The 26718-nt window shown below is 39.8% G+C and overlaps 1 protein-coding gene across 3 annotated transcripts in view; it reads left to right on the top strand.

Moving 5' to 3' along the window:
* DCAF5 (DDB1 and CUL4 associated factor 5) overlaps nt 1-26718 on the top strand; it is a 101313-nt gene that overhangs the window by 27737 nt on the left and 46858 nt on the right. For all 3 annotated transcript variants that reach the window (XM_025443732.3, XM_025443731.3, XM_025443733.3), the window contains exons 3-6: nt 483-519; nt 1396-1535; nt 3249-3378; nt 25427-25640. In XM_025443732.3, the coding sequence (XP_025299517.1) occupies nt 483-519; nt 1396-1535; nt 3249-3378; nt 25427-25640 (521 nt within the window). The remainder of the gene's footprint in view (nt 1-482; nt 520-1395; nt 1536-3248; nt 3379-25426; nt 25641-26718) is intronic.

Here is a 26718-nt window from a genome sequence, read left to right as displayed (position 1 = left end):
GGTTTTACAAATGTACTCTTATCCTCACAATAACCCTATGAAGTAGGTACAATTCTTATTCCTATTTATAGATAAAACACTGGGGCATAGATTATCTGTATTCTGAGTCTCACAGTTGAGGGTTTTGCTTAGGGAAAAAAGCTAACTTGGATGAATTTAATTTGCCCATGGTCATTTATTCTTTTTATTCTTTTTCTTAATGGCCACAGGTTTTTCGTTGTAATTTTTATATATATATGTGTATATAATCCATTGAATAATTCATTTTGGAAACTTACAACCTAGTTGCTACTGGGCTTTCAAAAATTCTTTATACCCTTCTGAAATTATTTTTATAAAACTTCTTTTCTAACTAATATTCCTAATTTATATTAACATTGACTTTGTTCATATGCTTCCTGAAAACTTTAAAATTTCATATTATAATATAGACAGGGAGCATTTTGTAGGAATTACCAAATGTCTGCTTTTCTCCTTTACAGGAAATGATGAACAAGTTATCCTCCACGATGTCGAAAGGTAAATAGATTATTGGTATGTGAAGGTGATTGACTCTGGTTTTCTATATGAAGACAGGCAAATATCTCTTTAGACCAAAATAGTTGTTGTTTTTTGAAGGAAATAACATGAAGCCAGCTGTCCTTTTCTGAAACAGATTTCTGTAATAATTTTGAAATAAAATTTTGATTAAAAAAAAGGATTTGTAAAGTTGGAATGAGCTTATACTTTTTAGTGAAAATTTAAAGGGAGAGGTTGGAAGAGAAGGAAACAACATAGTAATAGCTAATCTTTACGTGCCAGGTACTATTCTAAGTGCTCTGCATGTATTCATTAGTTTCACCCTCACAATGATTTCATGAAGTGATACTATTCTGGTCTCATTGTGGATGAAGAAGCTAAGGTGTAGGGATGTTAGGTAATTTAAGGTCAGGTGGTGCTAGGATCTGAACTTAGGCTGCCTGGCCCTAGGGCCACGCTGTTGCTCACATGCCAGACTGCCAGATCGACTCTCTGCTATCCCTGCTAATAGCTGGCTGCTTTAAAGTGCTCCCTTGTTTTTGGAAATCAAGCACCACCCCCATATTTGTATAGAAGCAGATGCATTCTGCAGGAAGTGAAAGCACTAAGCTCACCTATTGAGTCACTTTCAACTATGTTTATTTTAGTGCAAAAAACAAACTCACCATGAAATCTATAAAAAGTTTTTCTAATAGAACTTTTATTTTTTACCTGAAAGTTGAATATCTACTTTTTAAGGAAATACAATATTCTTTGGGTTTCGCTGGATTGACTTTCTACTGGAAATGAGGGAGAGTCCTACATGAGGAACTCTAGGGCTGGGACTTTGTGTGCATGTGTGTGCCTGTTTGTCTCTCTCTGCTCTCTATCTCTTAGCAGCGAGACCTTGGATGTGTTTGCTCATGAAGATGCAGTATATGGCTTGTCAGTGAGCCCAGTGAATGACAACATTTTTGCCAGCTCCTCGGATGATGGCCGGGTTCTCATCTGGGATATCCGGGAGTCTCCCCATGGAGGTAGGGTCTAAGGGCTGTTGGATTGTGTTGAAGAGTTTGATGTCAATTTCATTTCAGAGGGAGTTTATGTCCTGAGTAACCTGAGTGGGAGAGAGAGAAAGGGAGAAGCAACTCTCATGGTGGGGCACAGATATGTGTCACTAGATGTCCCATCCTATGCCTAAACCAGAAGGGCGGTGCCTTTCTCAGGCCTTCTCTAGCCACTTGTGAGCCTCCACAAACCCTGTACCTGTCATAAACACCACAATACTTTGGTGTTTAGTGGCCCCAAAGAATAGAAGATGAGCATTTCATTGTAGAGGTAGCTACCAGAGGCTAGCTCTGTGTGATTCTGACATGCACAGATTCTTGGTTATTTATAGAGAATGGGGCTATTCTGCACTTGCGTCCTCTTTTCAGACATGTATATAGAAACTGAAAATGATGGCAAATGCCCTCTGTTTAGGGGAATTGTCCAGGTGAGTTCCTCCTCCAGATGTGCTCTTGGAGCTTCTGAAGTAGAAAATAAAGAATTGTTTTGTTGAATTTCTCTGAAGTTTTTGAGGAAATGCATCTTTTCAGCTCGTTTCCTGAATAGAGAGTTCACTCTGTACATCTGCCTGTCTTCAAAGACTCTTTCTTCCAGCATTACCCTCAGTGGCACCCCTGCCCCCACCTTTAGTACATCTTTGTCATGATCATACCTGTGTACACAGAGTTGCTTTCCTGCTTGTCTTGTCTAACAGGATCTAGATCCTTTGTATTATTCTATATTCAGAGCATTTTAACATGCTGGGTTGTGTCTCATTGTGGAGATTCAGGCTATACGAGAAGCTTGTTCTTAGAGGCAGACAGATAAGGTAGCTGCAAGGAGCAGCTGTGGTTGAGTCACCATGTGTTGGGTCAGGGAGATTCTCCTCTGTCTGGACTGCCCAGAGGCCCGTGCAGTGTCCCATGTGGAAATCCTAGAGTGGGGAGTGCTTTCTGTCTATTGCTTCTAAACAGTCTCCAGAGGAATATGTTCTTCTGGGTGGCAGAGAGATTCCTTCCTCACCTGGGGCCCATGAATATAGGCAGAGGGCTGCAGGGTTTCTAAGTGAAGTTGATTGGGAGCTGGCTGGATGCAAGAGTTTGTTAGGTGTCTTTTTTTTTGTTTCTTTTTTGGAATATTCCAATACTGGGAATGAAATCATAAAATTCTAGACTGAGACTATTTTCTCTTCAGTTTAGGGAACAATTTAGAGAGAAGCGAAGACTGTGCTATTGTTTTTCCTTGCCTTCAGTTTTCTCATTGTTTTGCTTTGTCTTCATTAAATCTTTGTATAGTTTTAAAACTTTTAACTTCTAAAACTAATACATTTGGATTAAGGTACAATAATTCTACCAGTAATTGGTCATAAATTTTTTCAGCTCACGTGGAATTCAGTCTTATTGTAAAACAGCCTACCTTCCCAGTTACCGTGACCTTTTCCGTTTGTCACAGGATCTAGAGGTAGAATGCTCCGCGTTGCTGAGTATCATAGCTTCGAGTTTGCTTATATGTGTTAGAGTTCATGTTTGCAGAGATGTGTGTGCTAGTCCTTGTGGGCAGGGGTGACCCCTGGGGTGACGGAGTGCTTTGGGGCTCCAGCAACTACAACAGTTACTACAGGGTCACATTCCTGCTTTGCCTGCCTCTGGTCCAGAGGCACCCAACGAGAGCTATGGGGCTGATTGTCATTTCTCTATTCACAGAGCCCTTCTGCCTGGCAAACTATCCGTCAGCCTTTCACAGTGTCATGTTTAACCCTGTGGAGCCCAGGTTATTGGCCACAGCCAATTCAAAGGAAGGAGTGGGACTCTGGGATATTCGAAAACCTCAGAGGTGAGCCCCCTTTATTCATATGGTGTTAAAACTTTCCCCTGCCTCAACTCTCAGGTAATGTGATCAGCCAGCAAGGGTTTTGAGAGCCTCTTTGGTTATTGATCTCAGTTGGCCATCTCCTAACATATACTGGTGCCTGTGAAGCCAGGGAGCCCTGGCCCCAAGGGATAGACAGTGTGAGAAATGCATACTCCTTGCCGAGGGAGTCATACATCAATTCTAGGCAAATAGAGGATAGCTTCCCTTCAGTAGTGCCTTCTCTTTTTAGGCCCAGGGTTCTCCAGATGCCTGGGAGCTCTTGCAGGGGTGATAGATGTGGAGAATTTATCAAACTTGTGGCAACTGAACCAGGGATTCTTAACTCCAGGCACAAGGGGTTTTTCTACACAGGCTTCAGGCGAACTGTGAATCCCCAAATTGTGTGGAAATTATATTATGTATCCATCTAAGTATATTTTTCTGCAAAGGGAGTTTATTTGCTTTTTTCAGTTTTTCAAAGGGAACAATGGCTAAGACAATAAAGGGTAAGAGCCATCACACTATAGTGTTAAGCACCTAATATATTTTCCCTTCTGTTTACGTGATTAAAAGAGTACACTTAGGACAATCTTCAACTGATGCTACACATGATTAATGGGAGAATTTCAGGCATCGTTAAGGGAAATGTGTGCATAGGGGCGAGTAGGAGACTCTTTTATGTTCTTTATATTCTGTGGTGGAGGGATGACTTTTTATGGCACCTGTACTTGAAGCTAGCCTTGCTTTATAAAAGACTTACATGCATCTTCTGAAAATTCTGCATGGGGGTAACTTCCTACTTTGTAAAGCAATATTGCAGAAGAATATCATGGAAAGGTAGTGAGGTTATGATTTATTTCATGGGCCTCAGATGAAAGGGACAATTAAATACAGAGGATTATCTCCCTTGATGATTTTTAGTTCTAGCAAATTTTCTCCATGGGGCAGTCAGAGGGATCTAGAACTATTGCAGCAGATCGGTATAGGCCAGAGGGGTGCTCCTGGTGTTGAGCAGGGCTCCCTGAGGCTCCGCAGGGCATCAGAGATTTCCCCAGCTCTTGCCTTTCCTCCCTACTGAAATGCATACAGTGGCAAGACCCTTATTGTGCCTTCACACTGTGCACTTAGAGAGGTTCATTCACTGCCTGTATTTCCCTGTGTTCAGCTGTAACATTCTCTGCCGCTTGAGAGTCTTTAAGAACAACTGCTTGGCCTCATCCATATTACAAAGGACAGGAATTGGACTAACTATGCCAGCCTTCTCCGAACCTTCTACCTCCCATACCTACTATTGTAATGAATAGCTAGCGACTGGAGTGGAGCCCTAAACTATTCATCCCCAGTGGAAAGCGTCAGTAGTGCATGGCATGAGCACTGTCTTGAGAGTAGAGGAGAGGCTGAATGTTTTAATTCTCCTAATTTCCCCCTAGCAGTTGCCTACTCTGTGTTGTATTTGGGCTTTCCTCCCTTTTCTACTTGTCTCCTCACTAAACATGACTTCTTTTCTTTCTTTTTTTTAATCTAAGTGAGATTGTTTCATTTTTAAGGTAACATTTATTAGATTTAAGGTTTATATCCAGAGAAATATAATAAAGCAAACAAAAAAAAAAAAAGGAAAAAAAATTTCATCTCCAGATTATCTCTGTTAGGTACATTTTCTACATTATTTGTACATCAGTATGGTTCTCCTTTTTGGTTTCTAGTCATTCTCTCCAAAAGTGACTATAATGAATACTTATGTATCTTTCCAGAACATAATTTAATGCACATACTAGCATGTATATCTATACTTTAAAAACTTTGGGCTAGGGCAGCCCTGGTGGCTTAGCGGTTTAGCGCCACCTTCAGCCCGGGGTGTGATCCTGGAGATCTGTGATCGAGTCCCATGTCAGGCTTCCTGAATGGAGCCTGTTTCTCCCTCTGCCTGCATGGAGCCTGCTTCTCCCTCTGCCTGTGTCTCTGCCTCTCTCTCTGTGTCTCTCATAAACAAACAAACTTTGGGCTAAAGGAACCATGTATTAATAACCCACTATTTTCAACTTCTTTTTTCAATTAATAATATGCATTGGAACTTTATTCCTATCAGCACTTACAGAGACAGCACATTCTTTTTTCTTTTTTTTAAGATCTCATTTTTAAGTAATCCAGCCACCCACCATGGGCCTCGAACTCACAACACCGAGATCAAGAGTCATGTGCCCTACTGACTGAGCCAGCCTGGCGCCTCCCCTAGCACATTCTTTTTTTTTTTTTTTTTTTTAAGGTTTTATTTATCTATTCATGAGAGAGAGAGAGAGAGAGAGAGAGAGAGAGAGGCAGAGACACAGGCAGAGGGAGAAGCAGGTTCCATGTAGGGAGCTTGACATGGGACTCGATCCCAGGTCCTCAGGATCACACCCTGGGGCTGAAGGCAGTGCTAAACTGCTGAGCCACCCGGGCTGCCCCTAGCACATTCTTTAATGGCTATATGGTATTCCATTTATATGATGTGTCCAACAGCCAGGACTTCTTATTTCCTGTTTGGGCCATTATAAACAGTGCTACACTGAGCCCAGTTGCACATCTATTTTGGCCTATCTTTGCAAACATATCTGTAGGAAATTGCTGCATCAAAAGGTGTATACTTTTATAAACTTGATAAAAATTGTCACATTGTCCTGCTACCGCCAAAGGCTGCACTAATGTACAAGCCTACCAATTGTGCATGAGACTACACATTTGTCCAGACTCTTGCCAACACTTACACTCCCTTATGGGGGGGAATATTATCTTCTTGTTTTGATTACTTCTTTCATTATGGGTGAGGTTATATGGTTTCTTTGGTAACTTGTAGTTTTCAAAGCCCATCTGGGAGAAAAGTCCTCTAATAAGGCTAATAGGTAATCTTGACTGATTCCTTTCTTAGAATAAAAGGATGGTCTAGGATGTTTTTACCTATTTCTTTGAACTCTTCTAAGGTTCTGTGTGGTTCTGTGGGAGTGAGGCAGACAAGGTGCATGAAATAATCTTGGGGTCCCAGTCTTCATCTGCTGGTATTTTGGGATTAAATTACAGATCTTATCTGTTTGATTTCTCTCAGTACAAATTGCTGTGGGAGTGGAAGAGAGGGCCCTTTGTCTTTTCTATGTAGGATTGATTATGCTGAGTTGTAGTAGATGATTTGTTTCCTGAACACGGCTGTCTAGAAACCTCAGCCTAGATCTTGAGGCAGTTCTGAATCCCCTGGGAGGACAGCCCTGGCGCAAGGTAGATCTATTCCAAGGGATATTTAATGTCTATAGAAAGGTTTTAGGGAATTTGTGAACCCCTTAAAATTGCAGGTAAAATTATATGTACTTGTATATTCAACTGAGCACACATGTCAATTTTTTTCTAGGGATTGAGACAATTTTACTAGGTTCTCATACAGACCTTTGACCCCCAAGAAGAAAAAGTTGAAGTTGCTCAGCATTCTAACGATTCCAGATTTAGAACCTACTGTGGAACTTAGCGGGCTTATAAGCAGTTTTCAGCCTATAATAGCTTGGGCATGTGAGTGAATTCTGGGCCTACTCAGGAAGCCTACTGGCCTCCTAGAAACAAATATAATCTTCATAGAGTAATAAAGGGGCCTCACAGTGAACACTTTTTTTCTTCCTGGCTTAACCTATAGATTGTTCCATGTTGAAATGGTTTCTCAGGTCTACCCCAAGCCTAAGCTGTATCTCTCTCCTTTAGGTTGGTAGTCTGTAGGAATGTGAGCAAGGTCATGTGTGTCCCCCTCTTGTCCTGAAATAAGTTAATTAGAGGGCTGGCTGGTTGAATAAAATGTCAGCTCTAGAGGGAACTTTAGTTACATCTGATCTGACTTCCTCATTACACAGATGAAGAAACTATCCCAGCAAGCTAATGGGAGGCAGAAGAGCTTGGTGGTTTAGAGTGTAGAATCTAAAGCCATTATACTGGTTTCACATCCAGATAGTATACCTTAATAACCATGTGATCTTGAGTAAGTTACTTCACCTCTCAGTGGCTCATAATAAATAATAGCTAATATTTATCAAGCATTACTTGCAAGGGATAATGACAATTACATAAATAATTCCTAATTTAGTCCTTATGACAGCCCTATGAAGTAGGTTCTCTTATTCCTATTTTAATGATAAGAAAATCAAGGCACAGAGAGTTGAAATAGCTTGTGTATATGAGGGTATCCTATCCACCCCCTCTTTTAAAGCAAACAAGGCCCCTATACATTCTAGTCTTCTTTCATCTATGCTTCCTTACAGTAGAACTCTCAGAATTCCTCCCCAATTTTTCCAATACAGATATGTCCTATTCTAAAGTCCGAGGCCTTTAGACATTTCTGCCTCTGAAAGTTAAACCCTTTGCACTGTCTCAGCCCCTGTCTACGTGTTGGTTTTCCAAGTTCCTTGCTCTTTTAATCCTGGAGACCTGCACATGCTATTGAGTTTGCTGCAAAGCTTTAGAACAGAGGTTGTAAATTAGCTGCCCATAGGTCAGATTCCACCCACAGAGATATTTTGTTTGGCCTACATCATTAATGGTGTTTGGGACATTACACAGAAAAATCATAATTTCTAATGCCTCTTGAAAAAGCGAAAAGATCCGGTATCATTGGGTATTTATTCTTCTGTGGCAACAGTCTGCCAAAGCTGTCATGAGTTCCTCTTCAAACCTTGTAGATGTGTTCTACCACTCCTTGATGTCTTATCCAGGGGTGCTTCCTTCATTTACATTACTTGCCTGGCCCTATAGACCTTGGAGTTGGAAAGGTCTGTTTTAGGGAGTGTAGTTATAATGAGTGGGCCATAGGGTGAATGGGTAGGGGAGAAAACTTCACATACACAAATATACATTGCATGTTTGGACTTGGTGTTATTCCTTTCATTTGGATTACTTCTGGAGATGTCTTTTTACAACTACCCTGTCCTTGGTCACTGCCAACATCTCAGTTATGTCTTATTGGACTGGTGCAGTGACCTCTGAACAAGTTTCAGATCTGTGATCCTCTAACTTCAAGAGAGTTCAGGAAAACTAAAGATTCCCCTGATACTACTCTGCTTGTCTCATCCTTTTCATTCCATTTCACCTGACTGCTCACTCACCACCTCTCTCCCTTCTCGTATCTTTAATTTCTGTCACTTCCTGTCAGAAACTCTTAGCTCTGTGACAGGTAATAATGTCTTGCTTTGACAAGGATAATAAAGAGAGTGATTCTTTCCCACTCAATAATAAAACTAGGGCAAGTCAGGAATTCCTGTAAAGACTTAACCTTATAACATGGTGCTTTCACGTGGTGTGTAAATGACACATCTGAAAATGGGCAATGAGTGCAAATTCCTACTATTGAAAAGAAATTGCTCTTAAGACCTGACCTGGCTTTGAGGGCCTCAAAGTTAAATGTCTGTTTTGTGGGGCCTCTATCAATCCTGCTTCTGTAGAGACCAAATTAAGCATAACTCTTTGCCTTCTGAGCAAACCAGACACTGCCACGTTGCATTTTGAGGGTTGCTTATACTATCATGGGAAAGTAGAGCTCAGGGTACAATTTCAGAGGCTGGAAAAGGTACTTATGCTCTTATGTTTGTTGAAACTTTAAAGAATGGGGCTGTCTAGACCAGAATGCAAGGCCATTAGGGTAGACAAAAATTTCTTTTTTTAAAAAAAAAAAATTTATTTATTTATTTATTCATGAGAGCCACAGAAAGAGAGGCAGAGACATAGGCAGAGGGAGAAGCAGGCTCCCTGTGGGGAAAGCCTGATGCAGAACTCAGTCCCAGGACCCTGGGATCACGACCTGAGCCAAAGACAAACACTCAACCACTGAGCCACCCAGGCATCCTCCCTAGACAAAGATTTCTTAAACACAACCCAAAAAGCACTCTACATGAAAGAAAAATGATGATAAATTAAGAACTTTTGTTCATCAGAGACACTGTTTAAGTGAAAAGATGAGCCAAAAGATAAGCCGTGATCTGGGAAAAAATTACTCATAATACATGTATTGAACAAGAATTCCTATCTAGAATGTAATAGAACTATAAATCAGTAAGTAAGAGAAAACTCAATTTTTGAAATGAGCAGACATGTTGGATAGGTGCTTCACAAAAGAAGATATACCAAATAGCCAATAAACATTTGAAAGATATTCAGCTTCATTACTCCGGAGGGCGGTGCAAATTAAAACCACAATAAGGTATCACTGTATATCCTGAATGGTTAAAATTAAAGAGACTAATAGTACCAAGTGTTGACAAGGGTATGGAGCAACTGAAACTCTCATACATTTTAGGTTAGAGTAAATTGGTACAACCACTTGTGAAAACTCTGTCAACATCTGTTAAAACTCAACATGTGACTCCATGACCCAGTAATCTCACCCTTAGGTATATCTAAGAGAAATTAGTGCAGACTTCCATCAAAGATGTGTACAGTAATATTCACAGATGCTTTATTCATAATAGCCAAAGGCTAGAAACAACCCAAATATCCATCGAAGGAGAATGGATAAATAAACTGCAGAATAGCCATATAATGGAATATCACATAGACTAAAAAGAAAGAACTATTGATACACATTTTGACATGGATGGATCTCACAGCCATAATGTTTTTTTTTTTTTTAATTTTTTTTTTATTTATTTATGATAGTCATCACAGAGAGAGAGAGAGAGAGAGAGGCAGAGACATAAGCAGGCTCCATGCACCGGGAGCCCGACGTGGGATTCGATCCCGGGTCTCCAGGATCGCGCCCTGGGCCAAAGGCAGGTTCTAAACCGCTGCGCCACCCAGGGATCCCACACAGCCATAATGTTTAATGAAAGCAGCCAGACAGATATAAAAGTGTATGGTGTTCAAGAACAGGCGTATGGTGTTCAAGAACAGGCAGGCCATCGAAGTCAGAATAGTAGTGACCTCTGGGAAGGGTATTTATTGATGACTTAGGGAGGCATGAGGGAAGCTTCCAGGGTTTCATATCTGGGTAGTAGTTTCATGGGTATATACTTTAGTAAAAGAATTATTGAGCTATATACTTAGATTACTTAGAATTAATGCATTTTACTGTATTTAAAGTATATTTAATGTATTTAAAGTACATTCTAAAAGGCTAAGGTCCCTATTATATTCACATGGGTATTTGCCTTCCCTGTGATTCCAGTGGTTGTAGTAATATCACCAGCTCTTTAGGGAATGATTTGAACAGACAAAAAAGGAAGAGAGGAGAGTCAGGAAGACCCAGCAGTTTGGATGGTGTAGAAAAAACTGCAAGAGAAAAGCTGGAGATCACTGGAGTTTAGTTGTCAGAATGATTAGCTCTAACTGGGGGACATGGCTTCTGGTTAGGCACTCCTTTCTTTCTTCCCCCACTCAGTCATCTTTACACACATATACAAGCAAGCATTCCATATGCTGAAATCTGTAATGAACACTTGCTTTCTTCCTAGAATTGTATTGCTTTTTTGTTTGTTTTTATCAATGTCACCATCACTCCCACAATCATCCTGGCCAAAATCCCAGAGTCCCATTTTTCTCTTCTGTCTCTCTGACCCTCTGCCATAACCAGCCTTGCTCTGTGTTAGTGCCTGGCCATTATTTTCAGTTCTCAAAGCTCCGGCTCCTTATCAGGCCCACAAGACTATTTCTGAAAGGGACTGGCTACACCAGCTTCTTAACTTGGCCTCTGGCTTCTGCCGTATAACGCATATCCTTAAATATCATTCTTGCCCTTCCCCTACGTGGGAGCTTTAGTGGATTCTTGTCATCTTTGTGCATGGCCCTATCCCTAGAACCTATATGTGGGATGCTCTAAGAAAATGTTTTTTGGAATGAATGTATGACCTACTTTACTGGATAAAATAAAAACTCCTTCAGCAAACAGTCTGCTCCTTCTCTCTCCCCTTGTACTCTCTTCTATATACCAACACACATAGAGGAGAATTTCTCTTTTTTTTTCTTTTTTTTTTTTTTTTTTGCTTTTCTTTGTCAATTCAAGTTTTAGTTACCTTTCAGGGTCCACAATCAAATTGATAGCCCATCAGGAAAAGCATCCTTGCTCCCATAGTCTTAAAGCTTCCTTTACTCAGTGTGTCCCCAACACCTAGCACAGTTTGGACACAGAATATATGCGGAATGAATGAAGCCTTCTCTTCTACAGGAAGAGATCTCTCTAGTCAGAGTCTCTGTAAAGTACTTATGGTCTGTGGCATGCATATTGCTTGGTTCATTTACTGCTTTTGCCATCATTAATGATCTTTTGATATGAGTGTTTATCTCCAACTAGATCAGTATTAGATTATTTTATTTCCTTCCCAGTGCCCAGGATTTGCTTCTCAGAAAAGAAGTGTTTGTCTGAATCTGTGCTATTACTTGTCATGTTTTCCTATGGATTTTTAAGGACAGGACCTTGTTTTATCTCTGATCTCTTGAGCCTAGCACAGTACTTAGAATATTATGTACCTTCAGTAAATATTGAATGAATGCAGTTTTTTTTTTTTTTTGAATGCAGTTTTATACTTACCTCCAAATAGTCTGTATTTTCAAAGCAAGCTTTCTGTAATGTTTTCTGGGCCTGTTAATTGCTTGAGTGTAATGGCATGGATCAAAACATGTCTTTAAGGGATAAATCCTTAGGGAAGGTTGTAAGAGTTCTTGCTGGGTTTTGACTGCCTGTCAGGGTTACGTGGGGAAGCCAGGGACTCTCCTGAAGCTGCTGTCTAGTTTTTAGGCCACGTGGTGGAGCTCTAGAATCAGGTTTGTCCTTTGGAAGACATTAAGGCCCCGCTGTTCTAACCTAGTGGTTCTCAAGCATTAGAGGGCATCAGAATCACCTGGAAATCTTGTTAAAATATTCCTTCCTGAAGGACAGATCCAGAGACTGAATTGTTGAGACCTGAGGCAGGACCTGTGAATCTGCCATTTGAAACAGATATTCTAGGTAATTTAGCAACTTTGAGTAACCTGCAAGATGGGAGCTATGGTTATTAAAAGGTCTGTGTTGAGTACTGTATTCATTCTGACTCAGGGTCTTTGGACTTTAGGTCAGAGCTTCCCCATGTCCATTCCTTTGCACAAAGCACAAATGTGGCTTTTATAACAAGAGACTTCAGACCAGAATATCTGGGGAATGTCTCGTGAATGGATGAAAGTTCTAGAAGCATGTACCAATCCATATCCTTCCTTTAATACTCCTCAAGTATTGTTATTCAGAAAGAGTTACTGTCAAATCCCTAATAAATCAAGTGGACTTTTTTTTTAAAAAACAAGTCTTGATTCTTCTCTTTTTAAAAACTTTTTATGGTAAAAAAATTTTAGATGTAAATAAAAGTACAATAGTAAAATAAATTCTAACATACCTATCACCCAGCTTCAGTAATTAACCCATGGACAATCTTGTTTCATTTATTCCTCATCTGTGACTTCCCTCCCTAATTATTTTGAATCGATTTCCATGTAACATATCATTTCTCTGTAAATATTTTAATATATATCACTGAAAAAAAAAAGAAAAAAAATATATATCACTGAAAGATAATTTTTTTAAATTGAGATAAAATTCACATAACATAAATTAACTATTTTAAAGTGAAAAATTCATCATCTAGCACATTCATAATGATTTTTTTTTCATAATGATTTTTTTAAAAAGATTTTATTTATTTATTCATGAGAGACACAGAGAGAGAGAGAGGCAGAGACACAGGCAGAGGGAGAAGCAGGCTCCATGCGGGGAGCCTGACGTGGGACTTGATCCTCGGTCTCCAGGATCATGCCCTGGACCAAAGGTGGCGCTAAACCGTTGAGCCACCAGGGCTGCCCCACATTCATAATGATTTACAACTACCACCTCTATCTGTTCCAAAACATTTTCATCATCCTAAAATAAAACTCACACACTTTATGCCATGACTCCCCAAAGTACTTTTTTCTTGCTAGCTTCTGGTTAACAATTGATCTGCTTTTTCTCTCTATGGATTTATCTGTTCCAGATATTTCATACATTATGTGACCTTTGGTCTGGCTTCTTTTACTTATATTTTTGAGATTCATCTACATTGTAGCATGTATCATTACTTCATTCCTTTTTATGGCTGGATAATATTCTATTGTATGGATATACAACATTTTGTTTATTCATCCATTGATGTGCATTTGAATTGTTTACACTCTTTGGTATTATGAATACCGCTACTATTAACATTCGTGAATATGTGTTTGAGTACCTGTTTTCAGTTTTTTCAAGTATATACCTAGGAGTGGAATTGCTGGATCATATGGTAATCCTATGTTAAACTTTTTGAGGAACTGCCAGAGTACTTTCCATAAAAAGATAATTCTTTTAAAAAGTATAACCCCAGGGAATCCCTGGGTGGTTCAGTGGTTTGGCGCCTGCCTTTGGCCCAGGGCGTGTTCCTGGAGTCCCGGGATCGAATCCCACATTGGGCTCCCTGCGTGGAGCCTGCTTCTCCCTCTGCCTCTGTCTCTGCCTCTCCCTCTCTCTCTGTGTCCCTCATGAATGGATAAATAAAATCTTTAAAAAAAAGTATAACCCCAACATTATCATACTTAATAACTTCTTAATATCATTGCATATATTTGACTAGTGTTTAAATTTCCTTAATTGTCGAGGCACCTGGCTGGCTTAGTTGGTAGAGAGTGTAACTCTTGATCTCAGGGTTATGAGTTTGAGCCCCATGTTGAGTGTGGATATTACTTAAAATCTTAAAAAAGAAAATTTCCTTAATTGTCTCATGAATGCTACAATTGGTTTTTAATGAATCAGGATTTATATAGGGTTCATACAAAGCAGTTAGTTAATAGGGCTGCTGAGTCTCTTTTAATCTACAAGTATTCCTGCCTCTCCCCTTTTTTCCTTGCCATCTATTTATTAAAGAAATAATAATTATTATTTCTTTAATAAATAGATTATCTTGTGGAATTTCTCACATTTTTTAATATAGTGATTGCATTTTTATACTGTCATTTAGCATATTCCTTCTGACCCCAGTTTTTCCTATACATTGGTTTTAGATTTAGGGACTTGAACAGTTTTGTGGGTGGGTAGTTTTGGTTTTTGGGTTTTTTGTTGTTGTTACAAAAATATTTCATAGATGGTGTTAGGTATATCCATAAGGAAGCTAAAATTATATAGTTTTATCTTTCCTTTTGTTTTAAAATATAATGACCGACTTCTTAGTTTAGCTTTTTAAAATACAAGTAGTGCTGATGAAGATGTGGAGAAACTGGATCACTCCTACATTACCAGTGGGAATGTATAATAGTACAGCCACTCTGGAACATAGTTTGGTAGTTCCTTTAAAAATTAAAAACGAACTTACCATATGTTGTGTGAAGTCAATCTCAAAGGGTGTATACTGCATAATTCCATATATATGATATTCACAAACTAATATATGTGAAGAGATGGAGAACAGATTAGTGGTTGCCAGGTGTTAGCAATGGGGATAGAGTAGGGATGAATGTGGCTATACCAGGGTAGCATGAGGGAGTCTTGTGATGATGGTACACATAAGTATCTTAATTGTGGTGGTTACATGAAGCTGTAGATGTGATATAATTACATAGAGCTACAAACACACATAACACACATATGAGAACATGTATAACTGAAAAAAATCAAAATAAGCTCTGTAGATTGTACCACTGTAAATTTCCTGGTTTCAAATAGTGTATTATAGTTATGTGAGATGGTAACACTGGGAGAGGTTGGATAAAGGGTATAAAGGAACTTCTTGTATATTTATTTGCAACTTCCTCTGAATGTATAATTACTTCAAAATTAAAAGTTAAAAAAACATGAATTCTGTGTTAATAACATTCTCCTTTTAAAACTTTAATTAGGGATCCCTGGGTGGCGCAGTGGTTTGGCGCCTGCCTTTGGCCTAGGGCACAATCCTGGAGACCCGGGATCGAATCCCACGTCGGGCTCCCGGTGCATGGAGCCTGCTTCTCCCTCTGCCTGTGTCTCTGCCTCTCTCTCTCTCTCTCTGTGTGACTATCATAAATAATAAATAAAAATTTAAAAATAAATAAATAAAAATTTAAAAATAAATAAATAAATAAAATAAAATAAAACTTTAATTAAAGCTGAAGTCCCTTCTGACTACCTCTTCCAGTCCAGGTCCCCTGCCCCCCCTCTCTTGGGGGTAATGAATAGGAGTTCATAGCATATGCTTCCAGAACTTTTTGTTTTTTTGCTTTTATGTGCTTATATATGTACCCACAGAAAACATACGGTGTTGTCTCTGTACATATGTATGTTTTCCACACAAAATGATGTACCACTGTACAATTATTTTACAACTTGACCTTTTACTCATCAGTATGTGTTGGGAATTTACCCATATATTAACATACCTGAATTTATCTCATGTCTTTTGCCACTTGAGAATTTGAGTCAACTCTCTCTTTCTGTTGAGTCAGCTTGAGTTTTTCTTCTAGGAAATCTTTTGCGACCACCGCCACCCGTCTCCCAGGTAGAGGGTAGATGTTCTTCCTATGTCTCTCAGTACACATGTTCCCCTTATTCCAACACTATTCATGCTATAGAAGGAAACTCTTGGTTTCCTTGTCACTAATTGGTTCTCAAGGGTGTCTCCTTCATCTTATTTCATTTTTGAATCCATGGGCCTAGTGCAGTATCTATAATAGTTAGCAGGTATTCAATAAATGTTTATTCAGTAAATGCATGCATGAGTAAATGAGTTAATTAAACTACAAGAAGGGTGTGAAGTGAACAACTTAGATGAATCCTTCTGGCCCTGATGCATTGTCATCTGATACTATTCTCTTTGCTGAGTGGAATAACCCATTTCCACCATGTGTCCTGTGAAATCTTGTTTTCTTTTTGTTTTTGTTTTTTTTTTTTTTTTTGTAATTTGTTTTATTTATTTTTAATTTTTAAGATTTAGTTTTTTATTGGGTGGGGGGAAGGCAAAGGGAGAGGGAGAGACATATTCAAGCAGACTGCACTGAGCACGGAGCCCCACACAGGGCTTAATCTCACTGCCCTGGGATCATGATCTGAGCTGAAACCAAGAGTTGGATGCTTAACCATTTGTACCACCCAGGGACCCTTCTGTGAAACCTTGTTGAGCCAAGAAGCAGAAAAAACTTGCTGGTCCTATATCTGGTGCTTATCTATTGTGTGCTCAGGACCAAATCATGTAACTGCTCAGGACTTTGGTTCCCTCTAGTATGAAATGAGAATAATATCCCCACTGTCTACCTTATAGGGGAATTATTGTAAAGATTAGATGATACAGGGCAGCCCCGATGGTGTAGCAGTTTAGCGCCACCTGCAGCCCCGGGCCTGATCCTGAAGACCTGGGATCGAGGCCCACGTCAGGCTCCTTGCATGGAGCCTGCTTCTCTCTCTTCCTGTGTCTCTGCCTCTGTGTGTGTGTGTGTGTGTGTGTGTTTCTCATGAATAAATTAAATAAATAAAAAAATAAAAAAGAGATTAGATGATACAGTGTACACACAAACATTTTGTAAACTAAATTTAATGAACTTCTTGCTCCTTCAAGAGTATCTATTGTGATGTTATTCCTTCAGTGAATTACTCATAGTTTAAACTTTTTACGTTGTGATAACAGATGACCACTTCTATTTTATCTGTTGTGAGTCACATATTTTAGATAGGGATTTCTCGGTATACTCTAATCATTTTGGCTTCATTTACTCATGAATTTACCTATGTATGGAAGACTTTCCAAAAACATTGCCAATGTTTCTGGGTTCTGCATAAAATATTTTATGTTTTAAATCTATTTTTTATTCCAATAATATGACCTTGCCATTTATTTATGGGTGCTTTGGAAGTAGGGTGGTGGATCTGCAGAAAGAAATCAAACTGAGTTAGTTTTAGAACTAACTTGATGACTGTGTTCAATACTAACCAACATAGGCCTGTTTAGTACTTGAAAACCTACCAAAGGAGGGATATTATTTGCTCTCATTGAGAAAGATGGTAAGAGACACTGTTTTCAGATAGTTGTTTGACTATCATTATATGAATTTAAAGTAATGATTTAATTTCAGATTTAACATCTATACCAGAATCTATCTAACATCTATGGGGCAGCATATTATTTGAAGTTTTCATTAAGAGGGTCTTTACATTCCCTACTCTCATATTTTTTTCAAAGCTATTTTCTGTGTCCCCTAGTTAAAAAGTATCTGTATATGAGATGGTATTTTTAAAATAACATATTTTCTTCTGATTACAGGAAAAAAATCATGTTCATTGTAGAAAAACTTGGAAAAATAAAACAGAAAGGCACAAAAAGTAAAAATTACCTAAATCCTGTAGTCTCATTTATATATCTTCTTGTTGGTCTTTATACATCCATCAATCTGAGTGTTTATCCATTCATAAATATCACTGGATAGGGCATAGGTTTATTTATTTATTTTTTTTTATGATAGTCACATAGAGAGAGAGAGAGAGGCAGAGACACAGGCAGAGGGAGAAGCAGGCTCCATGCACCGGGAGCCTGACGTGGGATTCGATCCGGGGTCTCCAGGATCGCGCCCTGGGCCAAAGGCAGGCGCCAAACCGCTGCGCCACCCAGGGATCCCAACATAGGTTTAAAACCTGTAGAATTCACCCCTTTCTGATATCTAACAGATGAATTTTCTTTTTTTTTTAACTTCATTTCCCCAAATGTAATTATTAATTTTCCTTTTGAATTTTTGTATTAAAAACTCACTTTAAAAAATACAAGATATAGGGATCCCTGGGTGGTGCAGCGGTTTGGCACCTGCCTTTGGCCCAGGGCACGATCCTGGAGACCTGGGATCGAATCCCACGTCGGGCTCCTGGTGCATGGAGCCTGCTTCTCCCTCTGCCTATGTCTCTGCCTCTCTCTCTCTCTCTGTGACTATCATAAATAAATAAAAATTTTAATAAATAAATAAAATAAAAATAAAAAATACAAGATATAATTAAGACACCTGCCTACCTGCTAATCTCTTCCTTCTTGTTGGCCACTTATTGGCAGGTAGACGTATTTAACTTATTTTAAGGATGTGTGGTAGTGTCACACAAAGATGGGGGATTGCCTGAGTGGTCATTGACAAATGGGGCTGGTTCTTTGCCTGTTCAAGAGGACTTGGACTCAGATGATCTCCAAGCCTCTTAATATTTCTCCAGTTTTATGCTGCTTTGCTTCTTGTCTCTCAGATTGGGTTTCACATGTAGACAAATGTCAGGACCCATGTGAACTTTGGCAGAGCCCATTTTTCTTTTTAACGTTTAAAATCAGGGTTTTTGAAACTGCTGCTTCATGATCCATTAGATCATTCATTCAATGGCTATTTATTGAGTGACTATTACATGCCTGGCACTGGGCTATATAGGGAAAGGATATAAAAGTTAGTAGTCTAGTGGGAAAGGACAAATAAGAAACAAAATAAATACATAAAAATATATGGTATGTAGGATGGCATTCATGTACCTGGAAAAATAAAGCATGCAAGGGAGACAGAGTATTGGGAACTTGAACTTTTATACAGGATATCAGAAAGGGCCTGATTGAGGAGGGTATTTGAATAAAGAGGTAAGTGAATGAACTATGGACATATCTGGAGAACATTCTGGACAGCAGGATCTGCAAATGTAAAGACCCTTAAGCAGAAGCATGCTTGACTTGTTCTAGGATCAGTAAGGAGGCATCATATGGTTAAAGTAGAGTAAGGTAAGAAGAGTGCTAGGAGGTAGAGTCAAAGATACAGGGATCGGGAGGTGGTTGTCTAGGGTTTCATTGGTCTCATAAAGAATTTGGTTTTTACTCTGGTGTAAATGGGGAGCCACTGAAAGATCTTTAGCAAAGGAATGATGTTTCTGACTCTTGGTTCAGCATCCCTCTGACTGTGTTATTCAGGATAAATGAAGCATAGGCTAAGAGTAGAAGCAAGGAAGCTAAGGTAGAAAGCTCTTTCAATAATTCTGTGGGCCATGAAATCAACTTAGATGGTCACAAGTGTTTATTAAGTAAAAAAATATAGAATACAGAATCAGGGCGTAGCATTATGGTAGGTGGTAAGTACTGTTTAATGAATTTATGCTGAAAAAAAAAAAAAGTGGGTGTACCAGGATGCAGTATAAAATGTACTTTACCAAGGGTTGCTATCAAAGTTTCAAAGCCATTATTCTAAGACACTTCTGTTACTGCCAACTAGAGGGGACTTTGGTGTTTGGATACATTCTCAGTGAGCTGCTCCTAGAGAAACAGACTGGCTTCCTGTAGTTGTGTCTCATCAGTCAGCAGTTTGGCCTTCTCTCCTTTTGCTTTGCATTCCTCTGTCTCTTGTTTTCTTTTCTTTTTTTTTTTTTTAATTATTTATTTATGATAGTCACACAGAGAGAGAGAGAGAGAGGCAGAGACATAGGCAGAGGGAGAAGCAGGCTCCATGCACCGGGAGCCCGATGTGGGACTCGATCCCAGGTCTCCAGGATCACGCCCTAGGCCAAAGGCAGGGGCTAAACCGCTGCACCACCCAGGGATCCCTGTCTCTTGTTTTCAACTGTTTGCATAGGAGTTCTTCATAGACAGTGACAAATTCTGATTTTTGTTTTCAGACCCTTTTCTGCTTAGGATTTTTTCCAAACTTTACCTCTTTCCTCTTTCACATTCCTTCAGCTTCGTGGCCTTCCACCCTAATAGCCAGTGCACCCACCCCAGTTTCCTCTCCTGCCATCAGGGACTGCCTGTTTACCTGCATATATTCCCAACCCCTCTTGCAGCACTGTTACTGTTGCTGTAGCAACTGTCATACCAACCTCCCTCTTTTGTTTTTTTTTCTGCCTCTTACCAAGCACTGTTCATTAAACTCTACCTTTCCAGTTTTATATACTGTAAGGTCAGGGTTGATGCTAATGTAATGTCTGTCAGAAGGTAGGACCAGGAGTAGTTAGTTGTAAGGTGAATATTAAATTGCTGCTCAGAAAACCCCTCTCTATTTTCTGCAGTTTGGGGTGAAAGGGTATCTGATAAGCCAGGCCATCTGATGAACTGAGATGACTAAATGTTGAGTCCTTAGTTCTATGGGAAATTCATGTGTGTCCTAGAACAAATCTGTTATGGCAGTACCTCTTAATTTATTTTGAGATCTTGTTCAGTTCTGCATGGCTTTTGAGATCTCTGGGTCAAACACAAAAATTTAGGTTCCAGATCACTTTATCTTTGGGGATGCCCCTATTCTGGAAGATGATGATTAAAAACACAGCAATGCCTGCCATCCACATTTGCTTCATGTAGGGATTGGATATGCCATTTGATCATCTAAAGATCTCTCTTCTTTTTAAAAAGATTTGTTTTAGTAGGATTTTATTTATTTATTCATGAGAGACACACACAGAGAGAGGCAGAGACATAGGCAGAGGGAGAAGCAGACTCCCTGTGGGGAGAGCCTGATGCGGGACTCAGTCCCAGGACCCCAGGATCACAACCTAAGCCAAAGGCAGACTCTCAACCACTGAGCCATGCAGGTACCCCTAAAAAGATTTTTTAAAAGTAATCTCTACACCCAGCTTGAGACTAGAATCCACAACCATGAGATCAAGAGTTGCATGCTCTACTGACTGAGCCAGCCAGATGCCCCTATCTAAAAATCTCCCTATCAGAAATGTATCAAACCCTTCTGCCAACTTCAGTCAAACTTAAATTTCAGGAGGTTCAAGAAGGGAAGGAAATTTTAGCAGGTACATTGAATCTATATATTTCAAGCCAGAGACGTTTGGCAGTGAATCATGTTCTGAGGAAAGGGAGTTTGTTTTAGACAGAGATCACAATGTATCTTCTCATACTAGTTGTCTAACAGTTCTGGCTTCCTCTAGAGAAGTCTCAGTCTTGGAATTGAGGATTGTGTTAGAAAAAAACAAACGAGAAAGCCCAGGTTCTCCTGCCAAATCACATAAAAGAAATGGTTAAGGGTTATTGGGACCCTGAACACACTTTAATAGGATTGGTGTGGGCTGTGACGACTCCCTAAACTTGTTTGCTTTCTAATTCCAGTGTCCTCTTGGATTTGTCATATTTTATGGGTTGTGCAAGTACAAAATGTCCTTTACTCCTTATAGGTCATCCCTTCCTAAAGCAGAAACCAGAAGGGAGGGGGAGGTATCCATCCCCCCCATCTATAGGACCTTGATTTTTGCTACTCTGGTTGTGCAATACCATCTGATGTCTGTGATTTGGAATAACAGCGCATTTCACAGGTGTTATTGAAGCTTTCACTTAGAAACCATAAGGAAATTCATGCTGGTGGGCCTTGGTAAATCATGTTGTTGGTACCATCAGGTGAATTACTTAGTCCTGAATTAATGGAAGTCCAGGTTCATGGTGTCTAATCTTGGAAACTTTATCAATGCCCTGTTTTATATTGAACATGATACTCCCAGTTACTTTCCTTGGAAACAACCTTAGCCTGTTTCTCTTCTATTCCAAGGCCCTTGGCCAAGTACCTTAAAAAATGTTCTTTTTACTCTGCCAGAACAATAAAGAAGTCCATTTGAATACTGGGAATGAGAGGGAGCAAAAAAAGAAAAATCCAGGAGACCACACTAATGAGAAATATTTTCTTGTTGTTCTGTGGTTCTCTTGCTTTTTGTCCTGGATCTTTTGCATGCTGACCCTTGGATTACCTCCTACCCCAGTCTTGTTGCATTTTATGACAAATCATTGGCTGGAGATAGGTTGGGAATAGATTTATTGCTTTTATTTTTCTAAATGGGGATATTTTGAGTTGAACTCATTTTAACTTACTGCTTGTCTTTTCAAGATACTGCTCATCTTGTTTAGGTACGTAGTGGTGGCCATTTCTCTGAAGAGTGGGGATAGTGGCATCTCCATTATCAAGATCAGAGTTCAGAAAGCAAATCAAGATTGAGGCAGTCTATCCTTAGTTCTCCAAGAGGAAGTGAGAAACTTCTCCTTTGGAGAATGTGTTGATGACAGGAAAAAGGCATTTCAGGCATTGATTGTTGGTAGAGAAGAACTCTGATTTTTAAAAGGAATTAGTCTTTCGTGCAGAAAGACATGGGGATGTAAAAAGTGCCATATTGTGTGATTGGCTTTTTGTTAAACCTCTGGGAATCTGCCTTTTCTCCACCTTCTTTTCCCCCTGGCCCCACTCCTTCTTCTCTTCCTGCTTCATCTCCCCCAGAATTCCAAAACAGAACCATGTTTCTCAAGGTGGTTGGAAAGTCACATGCATCAGAATTAATTGTGAGTTGTTAGATTCAGATTCCCAGGCCCACTTCCCAGATTGAATTAGAATGTTTGGGGGTGGATCCAGAGAATCCACATTTGTAAAACTTTAGATGATTTCTCATGTACATTATACTTGGAACCATAAACTACAGCATCTTTGACATTATCTTTATTTCTCGACTCTGAGGGCAAACTGCTTCTAAGCTTTTTCTTCTTATCGTTCTTACCATTCTCATCAGAAGGAGCCAGCTATAGAACCCCTGCTGAGAAATTATAGTTAACACAACTCACTTTCTGGATTTCAGGTATCATCCTGCCCTTTGGAAGGAATTTAATTTTGTGCCCAAACATGAAGTATTCAGTTTTAGCAGTTGCTGCTCTTTAGCTCTAGGAGCAAGTCCTACATACCTACCCTATGTGTGAGAGAGGAGTTCCCTACACAGAAGCACAGGCAAGAGAAGTTAGTGATTCTCCTGGAGCCCACAAACAGGCCTCTGTAGAGTAGCTGGATTGCAAAGATAGGTCACGGAGCTTGGATGGGGGTGGGATGGGCGTGATGCCTGTCTTGGGCAGACTTCTACAGGTCTGACTAGAATCAGCAGAGGAAATTCTGGGTATAACCCATGGAAAGGGCGTTTTCCAGAGGCCCCAGCTTTCCTGTCAGGGAGGCCTGAACTGATGCAAACCCGTGCTGCTATTGTGGGTGGGGCTGGCCAAGTTTCTTTTTGTTGAGTCTTGTTTCCACCCCCAACTCCTCTTCAGTCCTGCAGATGGCGGTTTATTTGTACACTCCATGCTGATCTTGGATTGAAAGCCTCTCATTGTTTTTGAACTCAGTGTTTAGATAACACCACATGCCTGCAGCAGCTAGGGGACCCTGTAAAGGAAATGCCTGGACTGTAACAGCCCTGTCATTCATTCTCTGTATGTGAGTGAGTGTAGCTAGCCTCTGTTTAGGACCATTATAAGAACATTCCTCTGTGGAGATTATTGCTTGGGGCATGTAGAGGTACCAGCCTTCTCCTTGATGTTTGGAGTACTAGGGTCTGTTTCCTAAGTCTTCTATTTTTGTTCATTCTAATCCAAAAGGATTAAAGCCTGTTTTGCCCCAAACCCTTTTCTGCACAGAGCTGCAGTATCAGAGCATGCCTCCCTCTGGTGAGAAGACTGCTCTGGGAGACATAGGACTGACCCGCGCTAGTGTTTATGACGAGGCCAGGTTGGCAGCTGCCTTTGCACGTGGTTCCAGGGGCTCCTTTTCCTATGGGATATCTCCTTTCCTGTCCCCTTCATCTTGCCCATCACTGTCATGCCAAAAAAAGAAAAAGAAAATGTGTTGTCTTCATTCAATATTAAATCTCTTCTGGTAGCATATAGCTCTTTAAGTTTTCACTTGGTAAAATGCTATTAAAACCTCTTCCTTAAAAATGTTCAGTTAAATCTGCCAGGCTCTAATTTAGGTCTCTCAAGACCCTTTCCAGCTCTGTGATTCCCTAGAATTTCTAAACTGTTTTTACCTAAAACTACTAGGATTATTTTCTTTCCAGGACAACAATGTCTGTGTGAGGCAAAATGAGTTCGTAGTCTTCATGTCACACGAATTTCTATACCACCCTCAATATATACTTAACCTCACTTCACTGTCAGTAATTCAGTACTCGCAAGAATTGAACCCAGAATACAAAAGAAGTTGGTTATGATATGGTCAGTAAGTTGTTCATTTCTTCATAATAATAAAATAAAGTCTAGCCAATCAAGGATACTGAAAGATAAAATACACACACAGATACATGGCCTTTTTTACTTAGTACTGTATAATTGTTAATGTTCATGGCCATCCTGGTTCATTATAAACTTGAAAGTATCTTCTGAGTCCTCAAAAGAAATTATTTGGAACCATACCGTGTGAGTTTTGTGTGTGTGTGTGTGTTAGGAATATTATGAGACTACAGAAGAATGGTAGGTGAACCAGGGCATATCACTCTCCCTAGTGAAACTAGATAAATATAGTAACCAAATATATTAACCAAATACATATAAGTTTGTTGAGAATTATATAAGAAAACAAGTCATCTTGCTTTTCTAATTGTTATACTACTTGCTCTGCATTTAAATTGGAATTTTTAAATATTTACCATCTAGTTATATAGAATATAAAAAGTTCTTGTGAACAGATTAAAAATTCAAAAATAAATGCTTAAGTAATAAAATGATTTTTTTATTTTTTTATTTTTTATTTTTAAAAGATTTTATTTATTTACTCATGAGAGACACACACACACACACAGAGAGGCAGAGACACAGACAAAGGAGAAGTAGGCCCCACATAAGGAGCCCGACATGGGACTCGATCCTCGACCCCAGGATCCCACCCTGGGCTGAAGGCAGGCACCAAACTGCTGAGCCACCCAGGGATCCCCTAAAATGATTTTTTAAAAATATTTTGAGAGAAAGAGAAAGCATGAGGAAGGGGTGGGGGGGGGGGAGAGACAAGTAGACTCCCCACTGAGCAGGAACCCTGATGCAGGGCTCAATCCCAGGACCCCAAGTTCATGACCTGAGCTGGAGTCAGACACTTAACCGAATGAGCCATCCAGGTGCCCCAGTAATAAAATGATTATTGTTTTTAAAAATATCCAGAATAAACAGTATAGTATTAGGACCTCTCTGCTGAAATTCAGATGTACAAGCCTGACAGGAGATTCTGGACACATTTTGGGAAGAAGTAAATGTCATTTTGTAGACTTGTCCTGCCTGCCTCATGCCCAATCCGTATGCTTCCTGCCTTCCAGTTCTCTTCTGCGCTATGGTGGCAATCTATCCCTCCAGAGTGCTATGAGCGTGCGATTCAACAGCAACGGCACCCAGCTCCTGGCCCTGAGGCGTCGCCTGCCCCCTGTGCTGTATGACATCCACTCCCGCTTGCCCGTGTTCCAGTTTGACAATCAGGGTTACTTCAACTCTTGCACCATGAAAAGTTGCTGCTTTGCCGGGGATCGTGACCAGGTAGGTGCCCTCTGTTTCCTGCATCCCACATTCATGCTTTCTTCAGATTGCTCTTTCTATGTGATTCTGTATTTCTCTTTAGCATTGTGTCAGGTAGAAACAATTGAGGCACACAGTGTCTCTGGACACTCTAGCATAATAGTGAGTTTCTTTATTAGCACTTTATTGGCCATTGGTTAATATGAGGCACATACCATGAACTAAGGTTGGCCACAGTATAGTTCTGAGTAACCTCACTTTTCCAGGTTTGTGAATAGACTTTAAGGTTCTAAGAATGTGTCATTTCAAAAGAAAGGAGGGAGTCCATGGAAAATCAGCCTGCCAAAAGAAGAGAGACTTTTTGTGTGTATCAATGAAACACAATGATGAATGAAACACCCTAAGTATCATCCAAGAGATATATATCCTGAATGGCCCCTTGGGATGGCATCTTTCTCTTGGATGAGATGGGTTGAGCAGCTTTGTTTGAGAGGAAGCCAGATGCGGACTCTTTTTCTTTTTATATCCAGCATCACAACTGGGAAGGAGAACCCAGCTATGTTTCCAGTCTTTTCACAGTCTCACTGGGAATTGAGATACTGATGTTGACTTAGAGCTGGCAGTATAAAAACATGCTTGGCATTCTTGCACCTGTCTGTCTTGGCCATAGAAGTTCTGAAGTGGGTGTCAGTGAGTGGACCAGTTAGACTGGTCTCAATAATCAAACTGAGTAAAGACAAACATAGAAAGCATTGATCAAATAAAAAAATAGATTTTTTTCTTTTCAAACAGAACAAACCTTATGCTATTTCACATCTAGATTGGAAAGAGAGAACTTAGTCTCTTGCTGATGCTTAGTGTTCTCTTTAGGCTCATCATCATCTGTGATGTAATTCTCACATGCTGTACTCACCTCTTTAGAGTTTTTTTGTGGGTGAGGGACGTTAAAAAAACAGTTCTTGGGCAACTTGTGAAGACCCTGCTCTTTGAAGGCAGAAGTTAAGATTTTTCTTCCTCAACTGGAATTGTTATATGCTCCCCAATATCAGAGCTTAGACTAATATATGCAATAGGAGCACAATAAACGCTTGTTGCATTG

The sequence above is a fragment of the Canis lupus genome, chromosome 8, assembly GCF_003254725.2.
Source record: "Canis lupus dingo isolate Sandy chromosome 8, ASM325472v2, whole genome shotgun sequence".
Classification (NCBI taxonomy): domain Eukaryota; kingdom Metazoa; phylum Chordata; class Mammalia; order Carnivora; family Canidae; genus Canis; species Canis lupus.
This window is presented reverse-complemented; position numbering and strand designations above follow the sequence as displayed.